The sequence below is a fragment of the Hypanus sabinus genome, chromosome 17, assembly GCF_030144855.1.
Source record: "Hypanus sabinus isolate sHypSab1 chromosome 17, sHypSab1.hap1, whole genome shotgun sequence".
Taxonomy (NCBI): Eukaryota; Metazoa; Chordata; class Chondrichthyes; order Myliobatiformes; family Dasyatidae; genus Hypanus; species Hypanus sabinus.
Window position 1 is genome coordinate 70,937,381 of NC_082722.1, and position 22,941 is coordinate 70,960,321.

Genomic DNA, 22,941 nt, shown 5'->3' on the forward strand with positions numbered 1-22,941 from the left:
AAGAGTCTAATTGGATGCAACAGGTTACAAAATATTGACGTTAGTGCTTTGAAGAGTTTTTAATTGGGGGCCAGATGAGGGAAACACACCAGTCAGGGGGTAGCAATGAATGGTTTGTGGGATTTTTGTTCGTCACACATGAGCAGTTTTGGGCCCTTTATCTAAGGAACGATGTTCTGCCATTGGAGAAGGTTCAGCAGACGTTCACAAAAATGATTCCGGGACTGAAAGGCTTATCATATGAGAAGTGTTTGGTGGCTGTGGCCTGTACTCGCTGGAATTCAGAAGAATAAGCGGTGGCCTCATTGAAACATCGAATGTTGAAAGGCTTCAGTAGAGTGGATGTGGAGAGGATGGCTGCTATGGTGGGGAGTCTAAGAACAGAGGACACAGCCTCAGACTAGAGGGGCATCCATTTAGAATGGAGATGAGGAGGAATTTCTTTAGCCAGAGTGTGGAGAATCTGTGGAATTCATTGCCACAAGCCGCTGAGCAGGTCAAGTCCTTGGGTATGTTTAAGGTTGGTAGATTCTTGATTAGTCAGGGCATAAATGGATACAGGGAGAAGGCAGGAGATTGGAGCTGAAAGGGCAAATGGGTCAGCCATGATGAAATGCTGGAGCAGACTCGATGGGCTAAATGGCCTCTTTCTACTCCCATATCAAATGAACATGAATTTTGGATAGCAGCTTTGCCTATTGTGATATATTATGTTTTCCCCAAACTAATATCTACAATATCTGTCTCTTTTCATAAGTTTTGCTAAACTTGATTGATAAAATGTGGCTGCAGTCAAATCCACTTGCACCAAGACACACGTGGACACAAACATAGATGCACATATAAACACACAGATGTGCGTAGACACATATACACAATCACCTATGTATTCATGAACACTCACATACTCTCCTACACCACGTACATTCACATAAATTGCACTTTTATGCTTCTAAGATACAACCAGCTTTATTGTCACACGTGCATTGAAACAGAGAGTGAAATGAATTATTTGGTCAAATCAGACCAGCAAGGATTATGCTGAGGGCAGCCTGCAGTGTCGCCACCTTTGGGTGCTAACGTAGCGGTGTCAGCATGGAATAGTAGTTATTTCTCATCTTAGTATGGCTCCCCCACTAATACAACATGCATAGCTTAATCAAAACTAAATTATACTTGCAGGTAACTTACTCAGCGAAATGAACAAAAATAAATGTTCGTGCAGGTTTCGGGAAATACAGTCTGAGGTAGAATTAGGACTTGTTTTTTTTATGTTGGTTCAAGAAGCTGATGACAGTGGGGAAGAAACTGCTGCTGAACATTGAGATGTGGGTCTTCAAGTTCCTGTACCTCCTGCTTGATAGTATTCTCCCAATGATCGTTGGTGACGTAAAGTGATTGCTCTAGATACTATCGAAACGTGCCACATCCTTACACATGCAGACATGTAGAGACTTTGTATCACCTATATGTCTGCATGTAGAAACACATGAACGCACATACACAGTAAACACACCACACACATACACGATCTACATCTGTACAGAAATATTATGAAAAGCTTTATTTGTATTCCATCCAAATATGAGTACTTTGGGATAATAAAAAGGAAGAAAAACAGATTTAGAATATGGTGTTGTAGTTACAGAGCAAGTTTGGTGCAGGTCAAAAAATAAGCTACAAGGTCGACTGAGAGTTCGAGGGGTCATCTTTTAAATTATAAGAGGTCTGTTCAAGGAATATGATAGGACAAAATTGGATGCCAGGTTACATCTGAAGCAGGTGATCAAAGGTTTTGTGGACGTTGCGATTTCTACAGTCGGGGAGTCTAGGACCAGAGGATATAGTCTCAGAATACAAGGATGTCCCTTTTGAATGGAGATGAGGAGGATGGTGAATCTGTGGAATTCTTTACCACTGATGGTTGTGGAGGCCAAGTTATTTGTGTATTTTGAAAGCAGAGGTTGATTAAGTTGAAGTTTAATCATCATTTAACCATACATGAATACCCATGGATACAGCCAAACAAAACAGTTCTACCCTGGCAACAAGGTGCAAAAGATAGTACCAACAGTCATTCACATCATGAGGGACATATTGCACATATAAGATAGCAGTAAAATACAGTCACGCAAGAAAAATATGTCGTTTAAGACCCTGAGTCTATGAATGTTGTAGCAGTCTGCAGTCAAACTCAATATGGCTTGTCTTCTGTTGAGCAAACAGTGGTGGGGGTGGGGATGCTTGGATGCCGCGCCACACGGGGAGAAGGCAGGAGGATGGGGTTGAGAGGGGTGATAAATCTGCCGTGATGGAATGATGGAGCAAACGCCTTGGGTCAAATGGCCTTATTCTGCTTATGGTCTTGTGGTTTTGCTGTAGAAAAAAAAACACACATTAGAGATAGAAAAGCAATTCAGAGCGGGAGTTCCAGGCATTAGATTCTTGACAATTATGTGTATAGTTGGTGACTGAAATCGGGGGTGAACAAGAAACCAGGAGAAATCTTGTTAGGCTGGTGGAGTTGAGGGGGAAAACCACGATTTTTGAAGAAATGGATCTTAAGTGTGCTGTGTGGGGCTCAGACCAGAAGGAGAGTAGTAATATACATCAGGGTGTGGTGCAGTTGGAGAGCACCTTGCCCCTCCGTCCTGCTCTTCCTTTCAGGGAGGTGATGAAACAGACAGAACCGTCAACAGTCTTTTGCCCTGATGGGACTAATAGTGCACCAGCAGTGGCCATTGGCACTCTGTATGGAGTTTGGGCCCTATCCAACTACAATCTAACAGACAGGACTAAAGAAAGGGAGACATCTTCCTGGTTATGTTGGGTGGAGCAGTTGGAAGACGGAGAATTTTAGTCTGTTGCCTCAAGTATGTGGTCTGTTCTTGTGGGTGCCCTGTATCAATGTTAGAGTTTCAAAGCTCATGTACTGTACCATGCAAAAGTCTTAGGCATATATATACTTAGATAGGGTGCTTTAGACTTTTGCACAATACCGTAAATAGCAAAGTGGTTCGCTCCCTGATGAGCCTGATACCTTTTTGTGCTTGCTGTTAGGGAGTATTCTGCAATTATGTGAAAATAGCAGATCATAATTCAGACACAATACAGTTGTCAGTTCTCAATGTAAATCTTTAACTGTAAGCAGCAAATTGAAGTTACAGTACTGTGTAAAACCCTGTGGCAACCTAGCAATATATAGGTGCCTAAGATCTATGCACAGTATTGTATATCACCATATACAATCCTGAGGTTTATTTTCTTCTGGGCATACACAGTAAATCCAGGAAGCAATAGAATGAATGAAAAACCGCACGCGACAGGATGGACAAACAGCCAGTGTGCAAAAGACAACAAACTGTGCAAATGCAAAAGTTAAAAAAAAATAATAAATAAACAATAAATAATAAGAACATGAGAAGCAGAGTGCTTGCAAGTGAGTGCAAGGGTGCTGAATGTTCCCAGAGTAGAGTTACACTGGGTGGAAGACATAAAGCTATAAATATCAGTTCGGTGTCAAAAGCAAATGTCAATTCTCATTATTGGTGAGTAATTCAAGGACGGCGGCTCATATAAGTAGAATGGCAGAGAGGAACTTGTTTCAGCGGCACAGGGCTGATGTGATATTTGATTTCAGTGGTGAGGGATGATAGATTTGTCAAGGAAGTGGAACTGTGTCCCATTAATCTCACTGTGCTCTCTGTGTAAACATTCTCCACAAACTCTCCCCCACCCACCACCCAATAAGCCTCACGGGGTGACACAGTAGCATAGCGGTTAGCACAACGCGATGACAGCTGGCGGCGTTGGAGTTGAACATTCAATTTTGGTGGCATCTGTAAGGAGTTTGAACATTGTTCCTTGGGTTTCTTCTGGGTGCTCAGATTACCTCCCGCAGTCAACAGACATACCCGTTAGTAGGTCTTGTGCTTAGGCTAGTGTTAAATAGGTGGGTTGCTGGGCACCTCAGTTCATTGGGCCAGAAGGGCCTGTTGTACTCTGTTTCTCCAATTATAAGTAAAATGAGACAAAACAAGTGAATCTGCAGATGCTGGAAATAAATAAAAACACAAAATGCTGTCTGGCCTGCTGAGTTCTGCCAGCATTTTGTGTTTTTATAAGTAAAATGAGGATCTGTTGAGGTCCCAGGGCTATAGTAACTTCTCCACCACAGAATATATGCTTGCAGCAAATGTGTGTTCAGCCCTTGAGGAGATGCTAAAGATGCTGTTCCTTAAGGGTCGTGAAACTGGCGCCAGGAGGGTTTGTAATGGCAGTTCCCAATGACTGTGTCAAGACTAAACTCTTGGACAGGGACCTGCCATGATTTAATAACAAGGGAGTAGATGAGGACAAACAGTAGAGACACACACACTCACACGGTGCTGGAGGAACTCAGCAAGTGGTGGAGAATAACACCCTCTTGTTCTGGCTTCTGCCCCCTTCCTTTCCAGTCCTGATGTAGGGGCTTGGCCTAAAACTCCATAGATGCTGCCTGACCTGCTGAGTTCTTCCTGCATTTTGTGTGTGTTTCTCAGGATCTCCAGCATCTGCAGAATCTCTTGTGTTTATAATAATTAGGAAACATGTGTCCCATACTCTTTGGGAATTTAGAATGGGGGGAACCCAGAAGAACTTCACAGGGTCACAATAACTCCAGGTAAATAGCAGCTGCGATCAGATGGAGCCAGTGCCTGGTGCTGAGATACAGCAGTCTACCCACTCTAGCACTGTGCCACCCTTGATGGCTCAACATCCTGCAAAGGAAACCTCAGTCAAAACTGGCGTCGCGATGCAGCAGTTCTGAAAGCTGTGCTGTCGTGCTGTGCTTATGACATATTGAATGAGACTCGGCCCAAAACCTGAGGTTCAGAGAGTTGGAGGGAGCCTTGTTGGTGAGGTTCTAAACTGACGATTAGGGGAGCAGAGATTCAGAGAGCCCCCACAATGGACAAAGGTTATTGCAATTTTTTTTTCTCTGAGAAGGTAGCTATTTGAATGCTGAGTCCAAGGTTCAATCTTTAGTGAACAATGAGAAGGTCAAGATGACCCATGTAGTTGATTGCCATCGGACCGATGCTGAAATAAGACAACAAAACCAAAAGATGTAGGAGCAGAACTAGGCCATTTGGCACATCGTCTACTCCGCTATTTCATTGTGGCTGATCCATTTTCCCTCTCAGCCCCAATCTCCTGCCCCCTCCCCCCTCTGTATTCCTTCATGACCTGACTAAACACAAATCTATCACCCTCTGCCTTAAATATACATAAAGACTTGGCCTTCACAGCTGCCCATGAAAACAAATTCTCCGCTCCGGCTAAAAAATTCCCCCTCATCTCTGACCTAAATGGACATCCCACTTTTCATCCTGGATGAGGTCCATTGCACCAACAACCATGCCTCACTTCACATTGGAGCCTGCTCTGTGCCTTCACTGTACAGCATAGGAAAGGGTCCTTCAGCCCATGAAGAAGATGCTGACCATGGTGCCATTTTAAACTCATCCCTACTGCCAGCACTTGGTCTATTTTCCTCTTCATGCCCCTCTCTAAATGGCTCTTGAAGGTTGCTCTTGTATCTGCTGCCACCACCTCCTCTACCAGTGTGTTCCAATCACCTAAAAAAACTCCTCAGAAGTTTCCTGGAAACTTCCCCCTTCTCACATTAAACCTATGTGCTCTATTATTTGTTTCCAACCTGAAAGAAAACTCTTATCCATGAAGCAATGTGAAGCAAGGCAAAGCTTTTGGGACAGTAGACATCCAGGTGCAACGTGAGTCTGGTGGGAATCCGCTACAGCACTGTGCAAACATCTTAGGTATGTATATATAGTTAGGGTGCCTAAGACTTTTGCACAGTACTGTATATTTGTATTAGCTCAGTCGCGTTGTGTTATTTGATAACTGGAATGACATTATATACATTACTGTGCAAAAAGTCATAGGAACTGTATATAAATATATGTGTGTGAGTGTGTCTGTGTCTGTCTGTGTGATACTTTTGCACAGTGCTGTATATAGGTTATTTTGACAATCTTGCTACCATGGCCTCTGCATTGTGTATAAGAGGAGTTCAGTTAAGGTTGCTACTTTCTGTGAGAAAGATTGTAATAATCTTTAAAACAAAATATGCCAGATCCAGCAGAAGCAGAAACTAATCTTGGGAGCACATTGAGGTGTTGGTGGCATTGTGACCTCAGTCAGTAGCTATTGCTTAGTTAGAGAGCCTAGTGGAGAAGGCTAATGTTTGGACCAGTGTCCAGGTTATAATGCTGCAATCAAGAGCCCTGCCCCTCAAGTACGGCTCAGTGTCCGAAGTCATTTGTCAGGCAGTACCCAACATGTCACCCCCATGAGTATATCCTGCGTGCCCACCTGAAGTGGTCAAGAGTTATTGCTAGACAGAGAATCTCTGAAGTGCGATGAATAAAAATATCTGGCGAGAACACTTGACCTCAAAGTTAAAGAGAGATACAAACCACTGACCTTTGAGCTCTCCCAGTGATCTTTTGGAAGGTTTATTCATTCAGCTGAGGGTTCTCTCCCCTACCTTGGACTCATTCGGATGTAAGACTTCTGTGTGAATTTCCACCCCCCCCCCCCCACTTCACCAAGGGAGCTGTGATGATTATAATGTTTTCTCTTGGCTGTAATTGCGGGACATCGGTTGATAATGTTAGTGTGTGAGTGGATGAAGAGGGCATTCCTATCAAGATCTGTAACACTACCCACCGAAGCTTTGCACTGTGATGTTACAGGATGCAGGAAAATAGATGAAAGTGGAAGCGATCCATATTCCAATGGGAATTATCAGCTTAAAATTCACAAGTAATCAGTCATTCGTTCCCAAGCAAATCCTTTATTTCTCCTTGACTTGTGTCATTGATGCTTTGAAATGTGATTTAACCAGAAGAGTTGCCCTCTCTTGTAAAGAGATAAATGCATATTGACCTCTACAAGAAAAAACCTGGAAATCATTTTATTGACTATTTTACTTAAGTGTACTCTGCCTGAAGACATGAGTACACCAGGTGTGTTTTAGTGACAGCCAGTAGTTTTCATGATTAATACAACTCACTTTACTGGTTCACCTTACTGAGTAGTGAACTCAGTCAACTCCCTCTCAGGCACTAGCATCCAGGAGGTCTTCAAGGAGCGATGCCCCAAAAGGCGGCATCCATCATAAAAGATCCACATCACCCAGGACTTGTCCTCTTCTCATTGCTAACATCAGAAGGGAGGTACAGGAGCCTGAAGGTGCTCACACAATAATTCATGTTGAATTTTGTGGGTGGCAGAGTGGAGGTAAGCCTCTACCAAAGGAGGTGCAAGGCACTCCTTCCCTCCACTAGCCTGAAGTTCACCCTTGGGCAAGGTGTAGCACCTGCTCAGCCCCCCGATCACAGTCATGTGAAGCTGTGGGAGCAGGTGGATGGCCGTATGAGCAGCTGGTGCAGCTCACAAGTCCTTGTTATGCAACCGCTGATGCCAGGCAGACAATCTCTGAAGAGTATTGATAATGGCTGGGGTCACCCATCTTGTAAAGACACTGCTCAGAAGAAGGCAATGGCAAACCACTTCTGTAGAAAAATTTGCCAAGAACAATCATGGCCATGGAAAGAGAAAAGAAGAACAATAGCATGAAGGGGTCTTCCCCACAGGCATTGATCGGAGTAAAGTCGGATGGAAGACCTTCACCACCCACTTCATACAACATGGCACATAATGATGCTGATAAAGGTAACTATGATGCCAGATGCTTCACAGCTCACCTGCTTAGACATTTTCAGGTATTGGCACAGATGAATGAAAAGATAAGAAGGAGATATCCAGAGTGATAGAGCTTTGGAGGAGCTCACTCTAAAATATTGGCAGATGCCTCCCTAATTCATTTCTCCACTCTTCACATTCCTGTAGCACCTGCAATTAATTCAGCTTCGAATGCAGAGGATTCCAGTTAATTGGGACAAATCAGGACCAGTACATTTTGGTCCAATTAAGCAGCTGCCCCAATGAGCTGAAGCTTCATGAAGATAGTTAAAAAGGCGTAAAAAAGACAAACTACCATTTAACAGAGTAACAGATTATGCTTTTAAATAAAATACAAAACAAATAAGAACACTACCAATACCACTGGTGTACTATAAAGCTGTGTATTAATTCCTAATATTTACCGATGGATAAGCTGCGTTTTTTTTGAGCGGAAATGAACAAAATCAGTGCAGGTACCTGGTGCAGATACTGGGCCACTATCATACGTTGCTGTTTAAGATTGCTTCCTCCAAATCTTCATTTTCATTGTAATATTCATGATTTTTGTTGACATCTTCAGGTTTCTTGTAGTACCTAACTTGCTGAAGAAGTGAAATCATTTAATTTTTCACTCCTGGCTGTTTCTGGCATTTTCCAGAAACAGCAAAACATTTTCTTACTGTTATTTCTCAAGAAATGTCTGTGACCAAAATCACTGCTTTTTGAGCACAAGCACACACAACTGATGCTCTTTAAAAACTGTTTGCTCACAGCCCGGCATTGTGTCTAACGGCAGACAATTGACTTTAGTTTGAAAATGTTCAGCAACAGTCTCCTGCCCCAATTAAGTAGCATAGTGTCCCAAATAAATGAAAGGAATCCCGGCTATGTTCAGGATGTGGATTTGTTTTAAGAGTTGTCCCAAATAAGCAGCTGTCCGGATTAACTGATGGCCCAATTTACTGGAATCCACTGTATTTAATTTATTTTTTTATCTATCAATTCATTTATATATTTAGAGATACAGTGCAGAACAGGCTCCTTTGGCCCAATGAGCCATACCGCCCAGCAACCCACCTGTTTAAAACAAGCCTAAACAATTTACACTGACGAAGTCTTTAGATTGTGGGAGGAAACTGGAGCACCTGTGGTCATGAGGAAAACATACAAATTCCTTAAAGATGGTATCAGAAATGAACTTGGAACTCCGTAAAGCCCAAGCGTCACTCCAACCACTACACTTCCCTGGCGCCAATTCCCTTTTGAAACAGTGAATGTGCTTCAGGGACCCTTTCATTGATAAATATTAAGGTCTTTTCAAGGTCCCTTAATAAGTTTAGGACTAAAAAATATGCAATTCAGATCAATTTATACATATTTATGCATTTATCACATGTATATTGGATTGAATTCACTTTATTACTTATATCCTTCACATACAAGGAGTAAAAACCTTTACATTACGTCTCCATCTAAATGTACAATGTGCAATTTATTGTCATTTGTAATAAATAATATGTACAACTGGACAGTCAATATAGCATAGAAATACAACTGCATCAACGTGAGTTAATCAGTCTGATGGCTTGATGGAAGAAGCTGTCCCGGAGCCTGTTTGTCCTGGCTTTTATGCTGTGGTACTATTACCTGGATGGTAGCAGCTGGAATAGTTTATAGTTGGGGTGACTCGGGACCCCAATGATCCTTCGGGCTCTTTTTACACACCTGTCTTTGTCAATGTCCTGAATAGTGGAAAATACACATCTACAGATGCGCTGGGCTGTCCGAATCACTCTCTGCAGAGTCCTGCGATTGAGAGAAGTACAGTTTCCATACCCGGCAGTGATGCAGCCAGTCAGGATGTTCTCAATTGTGCCCCTGAATATAGTCCTTAGGATTTGGGGATCCACACCAAACTTCAACTGTCTGAGGTGAAAGAGGCACTGTTGTGCTTTTTTCACCACACAGCCGGTATGTACAGACCACATGAGATCCTTGGTGATGTGCATGCCAAAGAACTTAAAACTGTTCACCCTCTCAACCCCAGATCCATTGATGTTAATAGGGGTTAGCCTGTCTCCATTCCTCTTGAAATCCACAACCAGCTCCTTTGTTTTTGCCACATTGAGGGAGAGGTTGTTTTCTTGACACTGCTGTGTCAGGGTGATGGCTTCTTCTCTGCAGGCTGCCTTGCTACTATTAGGCCAATCAATGTAGTGTCGTCAGCAAATTTATTTAGCAGATTGGAGCTGTGGGTGGTGACACGGTCAGGGGTATACAGAGAGTAAAAGAGGGGCACTGGTGTTGAGGGTGAGGGAGCTCTATCTTACCACCTGCCAGCAATCAAAACATACAGTGAGATGGGTCACTTGTATTAATAACCAACACATCCTAAAGATGTGCTGGGGGCAGCCCACAAGAGTCACTATGCACTCTGGTGCCTTTGACTAGACCAGCGCCATCAATCATCATAGTGAACGATACAACTGAGTGAGTGCCAAAAGGATCTGCAGCACAGCTGGCAAGAGATGTTATCCCCCTGCCTGAGGGGATAATTGATAACGAACAACAAATTATTTACTCCCAACGCTTGTCATTGTCTCCTCTGGCTTCCACTATGCCTGAGGCTAAACTCAACAAAAGCAAGAATGCGGACCCAAGAGGGGAAACCTAACACAGTGCCTCATTCTGATACCAAAACCTCTATTTATCGGGATTTAGAAAGTTGTAAAATTTACTGCACTAAAATCCTGTGGTCAAGAGGGTACCATTTTGTGGTTAATGTCATTCAGAGGCATGTAAAGGCAGATGTGAGAGACATGTATCAAGGACAAGGACATGTTGATACAAGCTTTTCTTAATGCCAATCGTAAATTTTTGGGAAGAGCTGATAACCAGTTGGAGGACTCAGAATGTTGGTGTTTAGTGAGGCTGCAGAGCAGCGCCTGAGAAAGCCGTCTCGGTCTGTGAATTCTTTCAGAGGATGCAGGCAGAGAAGGATTTAAACAGAGAGATAACTGGACTCTCTGGAGCCGGGAGGAAAGGTCAAGGAGAAGAGTGGTTTTGTTGCCCATCAATCTCAGCCTTACAATTTCTGAGCTTATCTGAGCATTCTGGTGAGTGCACTGTCTTAAACACAAGAGATTCTGCAGATGCTGGAAATCCAGAGCGGCCCACACAAAGCGCTGGAGGAACTCGGCAGGTCGGGCGACATCTATGGAGAGGAATAAGTCGTTGATGTTTTGGGCTGAGATCTTTCTTCAGGACTGAAAAGGAAGGGAAAGAAGCCAGAGTATAATAGAAGATTGGAAAGAGGAATGCTGGAATGTGCTCTCTTTCCTAGAGTTGGGGAAATCAAGAAATAGAAGGCATAATTTAAGGTGAGAGGGGAAAGATTTAAGGGGAACGAGGTACAACCGTTTTTTAAAACACACTGAAAGTGTACTGTATATAGAATGAGATACCAGGGGAAATGATCAAGACAGGTATGATAACTTTTAAAATGCGTATGGACAGGTCCATGGATAGGAGAGGTTTGGAAGGATATGGATCAACCACAGGACTAGCCTGGATGGGCATTGTGGTTAGGATGGACCATTTGGGCCGGAAGGCCTGGTATTCCTGATGTATTACTCTATTAGATTTGATTCTAAGAGCTCAGTTCATAGACTGAAACCTTGTAAATGCAAGGGAATAATCCATTGGTCATGACTCCTGGCTGTTTTTCAAAGAAGACTGTTGGCTCCAAAAAGTTTATGTCAGCTCTCAGTATGATTCCAGAAGTCCAGTTCCCCAACTTATTTCCCTGTAATCCATTCCTTCTCAAATGTCTGTCTGATTCTTCAGTCACCCACCCAATTCGACAATGAGATGTGGGAGGGGATCGGAGTACCTGTGGGAAGCCCGCACTGTTCAAACTCCACACGGGGGCAAGGCCAAACATGGGTCACTGGAACCAGCACCCGTATGCCACTCGGAAGGAACTCAGGAATGGGATCCTGGTGAGAATCTGGTCATCATACCTGTTCTGTTTTAACTTCCTTATAGAAGGTAGACTTTGCTGACAAGAAACCAGCATGCATTGATCTGGGGCGGATAACTGATGGGTTTCTTTTTCCAGTGACATGTCAGAGGGCATTTGAGTGTTAACCATTTTGTTGTGGCTCGGAGTTCAATTCACCAAATGGGCAGTATGATAACATAGTGTTTAACGCATCATTTTACAGCGCCAGCGATCTCTGATCCGGTTCAGTTCCTACCGCTGTCTATAGGCATTATACATTCTTGCCACGACAGCTTTCTTCCCTTCGGTTTCCTCCCACATTCCAAAGACATGCAGGTTAGGGTTAGTGGTGGAGAGCATTAATTTACACTAATCCTGTTCATCAACTCTTTAAACACCCCCCCCCCAACCCCATTCCCCCCCCCATCTTTTGCAATCTTCGCCCCTACCACCCCCCTCTCTGCCAACAGATCCTGTTACAAGGCAAGAATCCAGGTATTGTGTGGGAGTACACTTTACCCAAGTCTGCTAATGAAAGCAAGGCCAGTGTGCCGAGGCACAACTACACCTGGGTGGTCGTGAGATCAAGTTGCTCTGCATCATGTGCTGGAGGTGAGTACCTCTCTCATTCATCTGAAGAAGAAAGCTCTTTTCTTAAGCTCTCCCCAAAGAGAGAGAGAGAGAGAGAAAAAATGTTAACATTTTCTGTTGGAAGCACAGTGTATGGCTTTGTCTGCTTTGTAGCCCATGGTCTTCAGGGCAACATCAGGCTGGTAAAGTTTCCTTTGGTGCTCTGTTCTCTGAGGTCCACTACCGCAGGCCTAGCTCAATGCGGTGACTTAGTAGGATGACATGAAAACCCACGTCTTTGGTGCCCCTCCTCCTTCCCTTTCTCCCGTGATCCACTGTGCTCTCCCCCAGCATTTTCTCTGTGTGGTGCTCAAGATTTCCGGCATCTGCTGAATCTCTTGTGTTGGAGAGGCACGTAGTGTAGCATGCTATTGCAGCACCCAGGTTCAATTCCTGCCGCCGTCTGAGGAGCTTCTTCGTTTTCACCGCGACGGGGTGGGTTTCCTCCAGTTATTCCGGTTTCCTCCGGTATTCCAAAGGTCAGGTGGTTAATTGGTCACAGGTGTGTAATTGGACAGCAAGGACTGATTATCCTGTTACTCTGCTGTTTCTGTAAATAAATAAAAGGAAATAAACGTTGAAGACTAGAGAGTAGATCCCTTTCCCCCTTCTCTCATGTTCCATTCCCCATTCCAGCTCCCCTCTTACAGACAGACAGACATACTTTATTGATCCCGAGGGAAACTGGGTTTCGTTACAGCCGCACCAACTAAGAATAGTGTAGAAATATAGTAATATAAAACCACAAATAATTAAATAATAACAAGTTAATCATGCCAAGTGGAAATAAGTCCAGGACCAGCCTATTGGCAGAGGGTGTCTGACACTCCGAGGGAGGAGTTGTGAAGTTTGATGGCCACAGGTAGGAATGACTTCCTACATCTCAGTTACATCTCAGTGGAATGAGTCTCTGGCTGAATGTACTCCTGTGCCTAACCAGTACATTATGGAGTGGATGGGAGTCATTGTCACTGCTTCTCTTCTCCTCTCCTGCCCATCGCTTCCCTCTAGTGCTCCTCCTCCTTCCCACTCTCCTCTCCTATCAGATTCCCTCTTCTTCAACCATTTACCTTTTCCACTTATCACTTCACAGCTTCTTAGTTCATGCTCCCTCCCCCGCCCACCCACTTTTCCCCTAGCCTAATATCACCTGCCTCCCCTCTCACCTTCTTAATTGCAACTTCAGACCCCTTCCTTTCAGTCTTGATGAAGGGCATCAGCCCAAAATGTTGACCTTTCTTCCGCTCCATAGACGGGCAAGGAAAATGGGCTAATGAGTTGTCTTTTTTTTCAAAGAATTTTCACAGGTAGAGCAGACTAACGGGTCATTTTCACTGCTGTAAAATCTTCTGGTGAGTAAGAACTCTCTCTCTAGGCAATGAGACAAGAAGAAAGATTTTCCCTCTCAAACCTATGATCGAATACTGGAGAAGGCTTAATGGTCCGAATGGCCAAATTCTGCTCCTATGACTTATGGTCTTATAACTCACATTTCTCCATGCGCATTTTAATTCATGGCAGATTAGCATAGGAAGTTTAGCCTTTCCAGTGGAGTGGCTTATCACCACCTTTGGTTATCAACCTACAAACTCTCCGTGAAGTCTTTAGCTGGATTAATTCAAACATTAACACCCTTTTAATTTCTTCACAGGAAAAATGGTGACCATGGCCTATTGTCTGCAGGACCACCTCATTCAGGTCAACACCAGCTTGTGCACAGCACACACAAAGCCTGTGACAGGAACGGTAACCTGTAACACTCAGCCATGCCCTGCAAGGTAAATGCTGACAAATGATCCACATACACATGGGGAGCTCCTTTACTGTTACAGGCTGACCATGGGTTAGCAACACATGACTTGAAAGGTCTAGGTAGAGTGGACGTGGAGCGGAGGTTTCCAACAGTGGGAGAGTTTACAAGAAAGTTCACAGGAATGAAAGGGTTAACATTTGAAGAGTATTTGATGGCTCTGGGTCTATACTCACTGGAGTTTAGAAGAACAAGGGGATCTCATTGATACCTGGCAAATACTAAAAAGTCTAGATCGAGTGGATGTGGAGAGGACGTTTCCAACAATGGGAGAGTCTAGGAGCAGAGGCACAGCCACAGAATAGAAGGATTCTCCTCCATAAGAGAAGAAATTTGCTTAGACAGAGAATGGTCAGTCTGTAGAATTCATTGACAAGGTGGCCGTGGAGGCCAAGTTGTTGGACATGTTTAAAGCAGAGGTTCTTAAGTTTTCACTGTGGAAGACACTAGCAGTATGCCTGACATTGTAGTGTGTGAAGGAAGAGAAGTGGGTGCAGTTACTGTTACAAGAGAGAAGTTGCTCAAAAAGCTGAAAGACCTAAAAGTACATAAGTCACCCGGATCAGAGGAACTGTACCCTAGGATTGTGGTGGCATTAGAAATGATCTTTCAAAAATCATCGGACTTTGGCTCGGTTGGAAAGGACTGGAAAATTACAAATGTTACTCCACTCAAGGAGGGAGGCAGCAGACAGGAAATTATAGACCAGTTAGCCTGACCTCAGTGGTTGGGAAGATGTTGGAGTCAATTGTTAAGCATAAAGTGCTGGAGTACTTGGGAACACGGACAAGATAGTACAAAGTCAGCATGGTTTCCTTCAGGGAAAATCCTGCCTGACGAACCTATTGGAATGCTTTGAAGAGATTACAAGTAGGATAGACAAAGGGGATGTCGTGGATGCTGTATATTTGTACTTTCAGAAGGCCTTTGACAAGGTGCCACACTTGGCTGCTTACCAAGTTAAGACCCATGGTATTACAGGAAAGTTAATAATATGGTTAGAGCATTGCCTGGTTGGTAGGAAGCAGTGAGTGGGAATAAAAGGATCCTTTTCTGGTTGACTGCCAGTGACTGGTGGTGTTCTGCAGGGATTGGTGTTGGGACCACTTCTTTTTATGCTGTATATAAATGATATAGATGATGGAATAGATGACTTTGTTGCCAAGTTTGCAGAAGTTTATAAAGATTGGTGGAAGAGCTGGTAGTGTTCAGGAAACAGATAGGATGTAGAAGGACTTAGACAGATAGGAGAATGGGCAAAGAAAGTGGCAAATGAAATACAATGTTGGAAAATGCATGGTCATGCACATCGGTAGTAGAAATAAGTGTGCGGACTATTTTCTAAACGGGGAGAAAATCCAGGAATCAGAGATGCAGAGGGACTTCAGAGTCCTTGTGCAGAACACCCTGAAGGCTAACTTGCAGGTTGAGTCAGTCGTGAGGAAGGCAAATGCCATGTTAGCATTCATTTCAAGCATTCTGGAATACAAGAACAAGGAGGTGATGCTGAGGCTTTATAAGGCACTGCTGAGGCCTCACCACGAGTATTGTGAACAGTTTTGGACCCTTCATCTTAGGAAAAAAAAGTGCTGGCATTGTAGAGGGTCCAGAGGAGGTTCACAAGGGTGATCCAGGAATGAAAGGGTTATCATATGAGGAACGTTTGATGGCTCTGGGTCTGTACTTGCTGAAATTCAGAAAGATGGGGGGGGGGGGGGGGTCTCTTTGAAACAGTTTGAATGTTGAAAGGCATAGACAGAATAGATGTGGAAAGGATGTTTCCCATGGTGGGAGAGTCTAGGACAAGAGAGCACAGCCTCTGGATAGAGGGGCTCCCTTTCAAAACAGATGTGGAGACATTTCTTTAGCCAAAGGGTGGTGAATTTGTGGAATTTGGTGCCACATGCAGCTGTGGAGGCCAGGTCATTGGGTGTGCTTAAGGCAGAGATTGATAGGTTCTTGATTGCACATGGCATCAAAGGTTATGGGGAGAAGGCTGGGAATTGGGGTTGAGGTGGAGATAGAAAAAAAGGATCAGCCATGATTGAATGGCAGAGCAGACTCGATGGTCCAGATGGCCTAATTCTGCTCCTTTGTCTTATGGTCTTAATTTGTAAGTGTGCCAAAGATTACGGGGCAAAGGCAGGAGAATGGGGTTGAGAGGGAAAATTAATCAGTCATGATGGAATGGTAGAGCAGAATCATTGGGGCGAATGGCCTAATTCAGCTCCTATATCTTAAGGACCCCCATAGATATGAATGGGCTCCCATAGTATTATTTAATTCAAAACTTCAGCACAGTATTATTAGATAAAATTTTGACGAATGACACACTTTCATTCCTACAAGTGGCTGAACTACTTTTCTCTCTGTCTCCCACCTTTAGTAATTTTTCATTTTTAGTAAGCTTATATATTTTTGATGTCACTGTGAAGGTCAAGTGATTTATGTATATTTTTCAACTTATGGACAAAATCTGATGGTGAGGGATTACTGAGCTAGGAGATGGATCTGCAGGTCCTGATGCTTAATTCACAGGAAGTCTATATGAGAGGATTGGACTACCAAGGTCGTCATCATCATTATGGGCCATGTCATATGACTTGGGCAGTGATGGTCTCATGACTATGATTGTCCTTGGCAAATTTTTCTACAGAAGCGTTTTGCCATTGCCTTTTACTGGGCAATGTCTTTACAAGATGGGCGACCCCAGGCATTATCAAAACTCTTCAGATTGTCTGCTGCTGTGAGTGGTCGTATTACCGGGACTTGCGATATGCACCAGCTACTTCCATTGCTCCACGTGATCCTGATTGGGGTATACGCGTGTGCCCAAGGGTGACCGGCAGGCTAGCGGAGGGAAGGAGCATCATAAACCTTCTTTGATAGAAACCCATCTCCAACCCGCCAACCATACCAAGGTAGGAAGGTTATGATTTAATCACTGCGGGTGTCATTGAGATCAAACCTGGAGTGCTGAAAGAGCGTAGATGTCTTGAAAGTAGTTCGGAGAGGCTTTACTAGACTGATAACTGGATCAAGAGGATTGTTTTATGAGGAAAGATTGGACAGACCAGACTTGTGTCCTTTGGAATTTAGAAGTGTGAGAGGGGCTTAATTGTAATATTGAAGGAAACTGAGGGGTCTTGACGTGCTGGATGTGGAGGGGATGCTTCCACATGCAGGAGAATCTAGAAATAACAGTTAACAAACAAGGCACCGGAGTTGTTCAGCAGATCTGGCAGCACCTGCGATGGACAGTCAACCTTTCAAGTCAAAATCCTTCATTCTGGTCTGAAAGTTAGGAGATAACCAATATAATTGTTAAACTGTGAGTCAAATGATAGAGGTGGGATGTAAGGAAAATTGATACTAAAGGAGAAGGAAAAGAGAATGCATATATCGATATGAATCGATTTGTTATAGTTATGGAGCAACACAATACAGAAGCAGGTCCATCTCGTCAATGTCGAACTGTTACTCTGCCTAGTCAAATCGAACTGCACCTGGACAATAGTCCTCCGAACCCCTCCTATCCATGTACCTATCCAAACTTCTCTTAAATGTCGCATTGAAGCGCTCCTCCACCACTTCCACTGGCAGCTTCTTCCACACTTGCACCACCATTCATGGACCATTCAGAAATCTGACGGCCGAGGGAAAGACGCTGTTCCTAAAACATTTAGTGTGGGTTTTCAGTCTCCTCTAATAAGTTCAAGTTTATTGTCAAGGTCATGGAGTACTGTGCAAAACTCTTAGGCATCTAAATATAGCTAGGGTGCCTAAGATTTTTGCACAATATTGTAAATGGCACTGAGCTTCAGTTCCTAATGAGCTTGATGCCTTTTATGGTTGATGTTGGGGAGTATTCTGGCATTGTGTGAATATAGCAGTCTTCAGTTCTTAATGTAAATTGTAAATTGCAGCAGTAAATTGAAACAGTACTGTGAAACATCTTAGACACCCTAGCTCTATATATATAAAAAACATATGTGTGTGCCTAAGACTTTTGCACAGGACAGTACATACCCATGATAGAAATAAATTAGCTTTCAAGTCAAAATCCTTCATTCTGGTCTGAAAGATGGAAGATAATCAATGTAATGGCTAAACCTGACAGACACAAATTATACATTATTTCCTCAACATTTAGGTAGTAAACCAAAATAAGCTTAATGATATTAGTAGAAGCACAAACAAGAGAAAATCTTCAGATGCTGCAAATCAAAGCAAGACACACAAAATGCTGGAGGATCTCAGCAGGTCAAGAGTAAAGAGCTGACGTTGTGGGCTGAGATCCTTCGCCAGAACATCAGTAGATGGTGGGGAGAGCTGTATTGTTGATGAGTTCTCCAGTCTCTGTTGCCTCTTGAATTCACTGGGGTTTCTATAGCAAGCAATGCTGAAGCCAGTCATGGAGTCAAAATCATTCAGTAGACTAACAGGCCTTTCAGCCCACTGAGCCTGTTCTAGCCATTCAAGAACACGTTTATACTAAGCTCACACTGAACTCATTTTTATTATACTCTGCATTCCCATAACCTATTTCCTGCACCCCCCCACCCCAACTCATCTACACACAACGCCAACTAAGCAACCTGCATCTCTTTGAAGTGTGGGAGGAAACCCTTGTGTCCGCAGGTAGAGTGTGCAAACTCCCCACAGGCAGCATCGGTTAGATTCGAACCGAGGGCTTACAATGATTTTTCAAACTTCCTGTGCACCCCACCTCCCCTTCACCATTTCCCATCCCCTTCCCCCCCCCCCCCCATACTCTTAATACTCTTCAGGGATTGGCTGCCTGATATCAGTGGTTGCATAACCAGGATGTGTGATATGCACCGGCTGCTCGTACGAACATCTACCACCTGCTCCCGTGGCTTCTCGCAGCCCTGATTGGGAGGGGCTGAGCAGGTGCTACACCTTGCCCAAGGGTGACCCACAGGCTGGTGGAGGGAAGGAACACCTCACACCTCCTCTGGTAGAGATGTATCTCCACCCCGCCACCCCATCGTAATGACAAGCTAAACATCACAGCCACACTGAAGGAGACTCTGTCACCCAATCTCAGCCCATAGTTCATGACTTGTAAGCAATCATCCACAAATGTTTCGCTAGTGGTAGCTGTACGACGCAGGAACAGTTAAAATAGCTCAGCTTTTGTTACATCTCCACGTCACGGTAGATTAAAGTAGGTATCGGTGAAAGTGACATTAAAGGTGCAGCTATTTGTTCCAGTTGTGATGTGTAAAGTAAAGCGTTTGGGTATTTTCAATAGGTTTTTCAAACATTTAATTAATTAAATGTGGCTGGGCTGTCAGCATTATTGATGTGCCAGCATGCTGTGTGTGTGGGTGATCCCACAGTGAGAAACACAAGCCTGAAACATTAGGAGCAGCATGCCGGCACAGGCGAGGGGAAGTTTAGGCAAGCAATGCCATCAGGAGTGTGGCTGACCCCAGGGATTAGTACGAGATCCAGCCTGCAGTGAGTTCGGGGCAGAAGCAGGAAATGCGTGAGTTGTCGGGGACACCTGTGAAGGCCAAGTAGACTGATCCCATGTGGGCTGAAGAGTTACAGCAGGATTTGCCAATGCTCTGACTTTCTCAGTGGGAGAGAACAATGACCATACTTAGATTCAGATTTACTTACTTATCACGGACATCAAAACATACAATGAAATGTGTCATTTGTGTTAACAATCAAGACAACCTTGGGATATGCTTGAAGCAGCCTGCTCGTGTTGCCACACACTCTGGCGCCAATACAGCATGCTCAGAATCTTCAGCAGAACAACAGAAGCAACAAAAGAATGTACAATGTCCTGTGTATGTTACTCAACATGACTTCTTTGGTTTGTTAAGAGTAGGAATGCTTCTTTGTCTGATAGGTGTTTCTCTCGCAGTTGCTTAGCTTTAGACTTGCTGATATGGGGATTGTATTAATTTGTTGACCAATGGGGAATGTTATTTTGTCTTGTGAGGCTGGGAGCTTGGGGGTTTTCGCGGTTTTTTCAGGAGAGTCGGGAAGGAGACGCCGAGGAAGGTGGACGTGTGCTGCACTGCTTGGTTGACCACCCGGGTGGTCCCAGGTGCGAGGACGTGGAGGTCAGAGGACAGTGACGAGGGGTCGAATGGTTCGATGGTTGAGCTCCAACGATGTGCACTAAACTGACTGAACTCTGAGAAGTTGGCGCCTTTTACTTTTTCTTTTCTTTCATATATACTGTATTGCATAGTACTCTTTTAGTTTTAGTAAAATCTTTAAAGTGTATTTCATAACGGTATCTGGTGTGAGTTTGATATGGTGTGTGTCGCGCGACATAAACTTGATTCTCACAGCACCTGCGTGTACGGGAGGTGGGGTTGGTGAGTGGCTGGATCTCCTTTTCCCCCAGACATATACCAGCCTGTTGGGTGAGTGTTACAAGAACAATAACCACAAAACAACACAGAAACAAAACAAGGCTTTTTACACAGACACATCTGACTCCAGAACTGTGGACAGGTTGCCTCTGGGCCTCCAGCAGACATCAGGCCTCTGGCTTCCCCAGTGATCTCACAAATCTGCAGAACTAGGTCCTCAGCCATCAGACCTTGACTGCCAGGCTTCCCATTGACCCCAGGACCTGACGATGACCAGAGCCTGAACTCCAGGCCTCAAACTCTGAACTCTTCAGTGATGGTGTGCCACAGAAATCTACGCTCAGAAGAGAACTGATTGCACTTGACCAAGTTTAACTGACCCAGTGAAGAACTAAACAAAGACAGGGAGTTGGGAATAGGATATCAATTAAATTCAAACCAAGAATAAACATTTTAAAACTACAGAAGCTGGAAGTATCTATGTGGCTTGATAAGGTGGACGGTAGCAGTCTTTTCCCCAGGGTATGCATGTCCAAAACTAAGGGGCATGGATTTCGGGTGAGTGGGGGAAAGATTTCAAAGGGACCTGAGAGGCATACTTCTTTTAATTTTATTTATCTTGCGATACTGTGCGGAGTAAGCCCTTCAAGCCTCGTCACCCCAGCAACCCCACAACCATGATTAAAACTAATTCAATCACCAGGACAACTTACAATGATCAATTAACACCCAATATGTCTTTGAACTATGGGAGCAAAGCGGAGCACCTGGGGAAAACAGACACATTCCATGGGGAGGAAGTACAGAGACTCCTTACAGAAGGGTGCCGGAATTGAACTCCAAACTCTGGAATGTCCCAAGCTGTATTAGTGTCGAACTAACCACTAGGCTACTGATGGTGGCAGGGATATGGAAGGGGCTACCAGAGGAAGTGGTTGAGGCACATACTGTAGTATCATTTAAGAAGTAATTTTGTAGGTACATGGAGGAGGAGGTCTGGTGGGATATGGGACAAACACAGGAAAGTGGGACTTGCTGGATACACAGTGTGGTCGACATGGAATCGTTGGGCTGAAGGGCCTTTATCTGTGCTGTATAGTTCAGTGGCTTTGGATGGTGAAGGATTTTAATGACGGATGCCACCTTCTTGAAATGCAGCCTTTAGAAGTTATCTTCAATGGTGAAGATGCCCTGATAAAAACTTACAAACTTCTAAGAGGCATAGGTGCAGCTGACAGCTGATGTCTTTCTCCTCTAGGGTTGAAATATCTAATGCTAGAGGGAAAAGGGTAAACTTCAAAGGAGGTATGCAGGGCAAGTGAGTGAGACAGATATGACAGAGACAATTAGATAGACACCTGAGTATGCAGAATAAGGAGGAATATGGACCAGGAGCAGGTAGAAAGGATGGTGTAATTAGACTTTAGGTTGATCACTTTGGAATATCGCGGTGGGCCGAAGAATCTGTTCTTGTTCTGTGCTGTTGTACTGTACATTCCTTTTGCCATTGAGCTCAGAATCAGACAGTAAATGGTTGACACAAACTACGTGGGCCAATGGACTTGTTTTATTGCTTCATCTTTGACTAGGTTGGTGGTGCAAGTGATGGGTGGCGTCTATTAATAAAGCAAATAAAATGGAAACATTCAACAGGGCATGTAACATCTGTGAGAGGAGAGACAGGAGAAGATCCTCAACCTAACTCTGCTTCTCTCTCCACAGATGTTGCTTGACATGTTGAGTGTTTATTGAGTTTTCTGTTTTCACTTCTCATTTTCAACATTTTCAATACTGTGCAAAAGTCTTAGGCACATATATACAGCTGGGTGCCTAAGACTGTTGCATATCACTGTATTTGTCAACATGGCGTGGAGAGTGAGTTTGTAAATCTGGTGGGAGCAAAGGAAGTTGGGAATGGTGAGAGTGGAGCGCCACGGGAAGGGTGTGGGACAGCTGGCAGAGAAGGAGTGTTGGGGCAGGGGGTTGCACAGGTGCAGACACACCCAGCCCTGAGGCACCAGGCAAGGTCATTTGATTCTAAACAATTGGTCTTTACAGAATGTCTCTCTGGTGCTTCCTGCTCCCTCCCCTCTCCCTTCTCCTTTTCCCAACCATGAATTCCCCTTTCCCTACCTCCTTCCCTCTCTCAGTCCACGACAGAGACCCATATCAGAATGAGGTTTATCATCACCCACAGATGTCATGAAACTATTTTTTTTGCAGCAGTACAGTGCAATACATCAGATTACTACAATACTGCGCAAAAGTCTGAGACACCTATATATATATATATGCGCCTTAGATTTTTGCACAGTACCTATGTCTTTTTTAACTTTCTCTATTGAGATTGTAATCCCTCCTCGTTGTTCAGCTAATAT

The 22,941-nt window shown here is 44.0% G+C and overlaps 1 protein-coding gene across 2 annotated transcripts in view; it reads left to right on the top strand.

Moving 5' to 3' along the window:
- adamts18 (ADAM metallopeptidase with thrombospondin type 1 motif, 18) overlaps nt 1–22,941 on the top strand; it is a 309,638-nt gene that overhangs the window by 240,078 nt on the left and 46,619 nt on the right. For both annotated transcript variants that reach the window (XM_059993277.1, XM_059993276.1), the window contains 2 exons: nt 12,229–12,370; nt 14,040–14,166. In XM_059993277.1, coding sequence (XP_059849260.1) covers nt 12,229–12,370; nt 14,040–14,166 — 269 coding nt within the window. The remainder of the gene's footprint in view (nt 1–12,228; nt 12,371–14,039; nt 14,167–22,941) is intronic.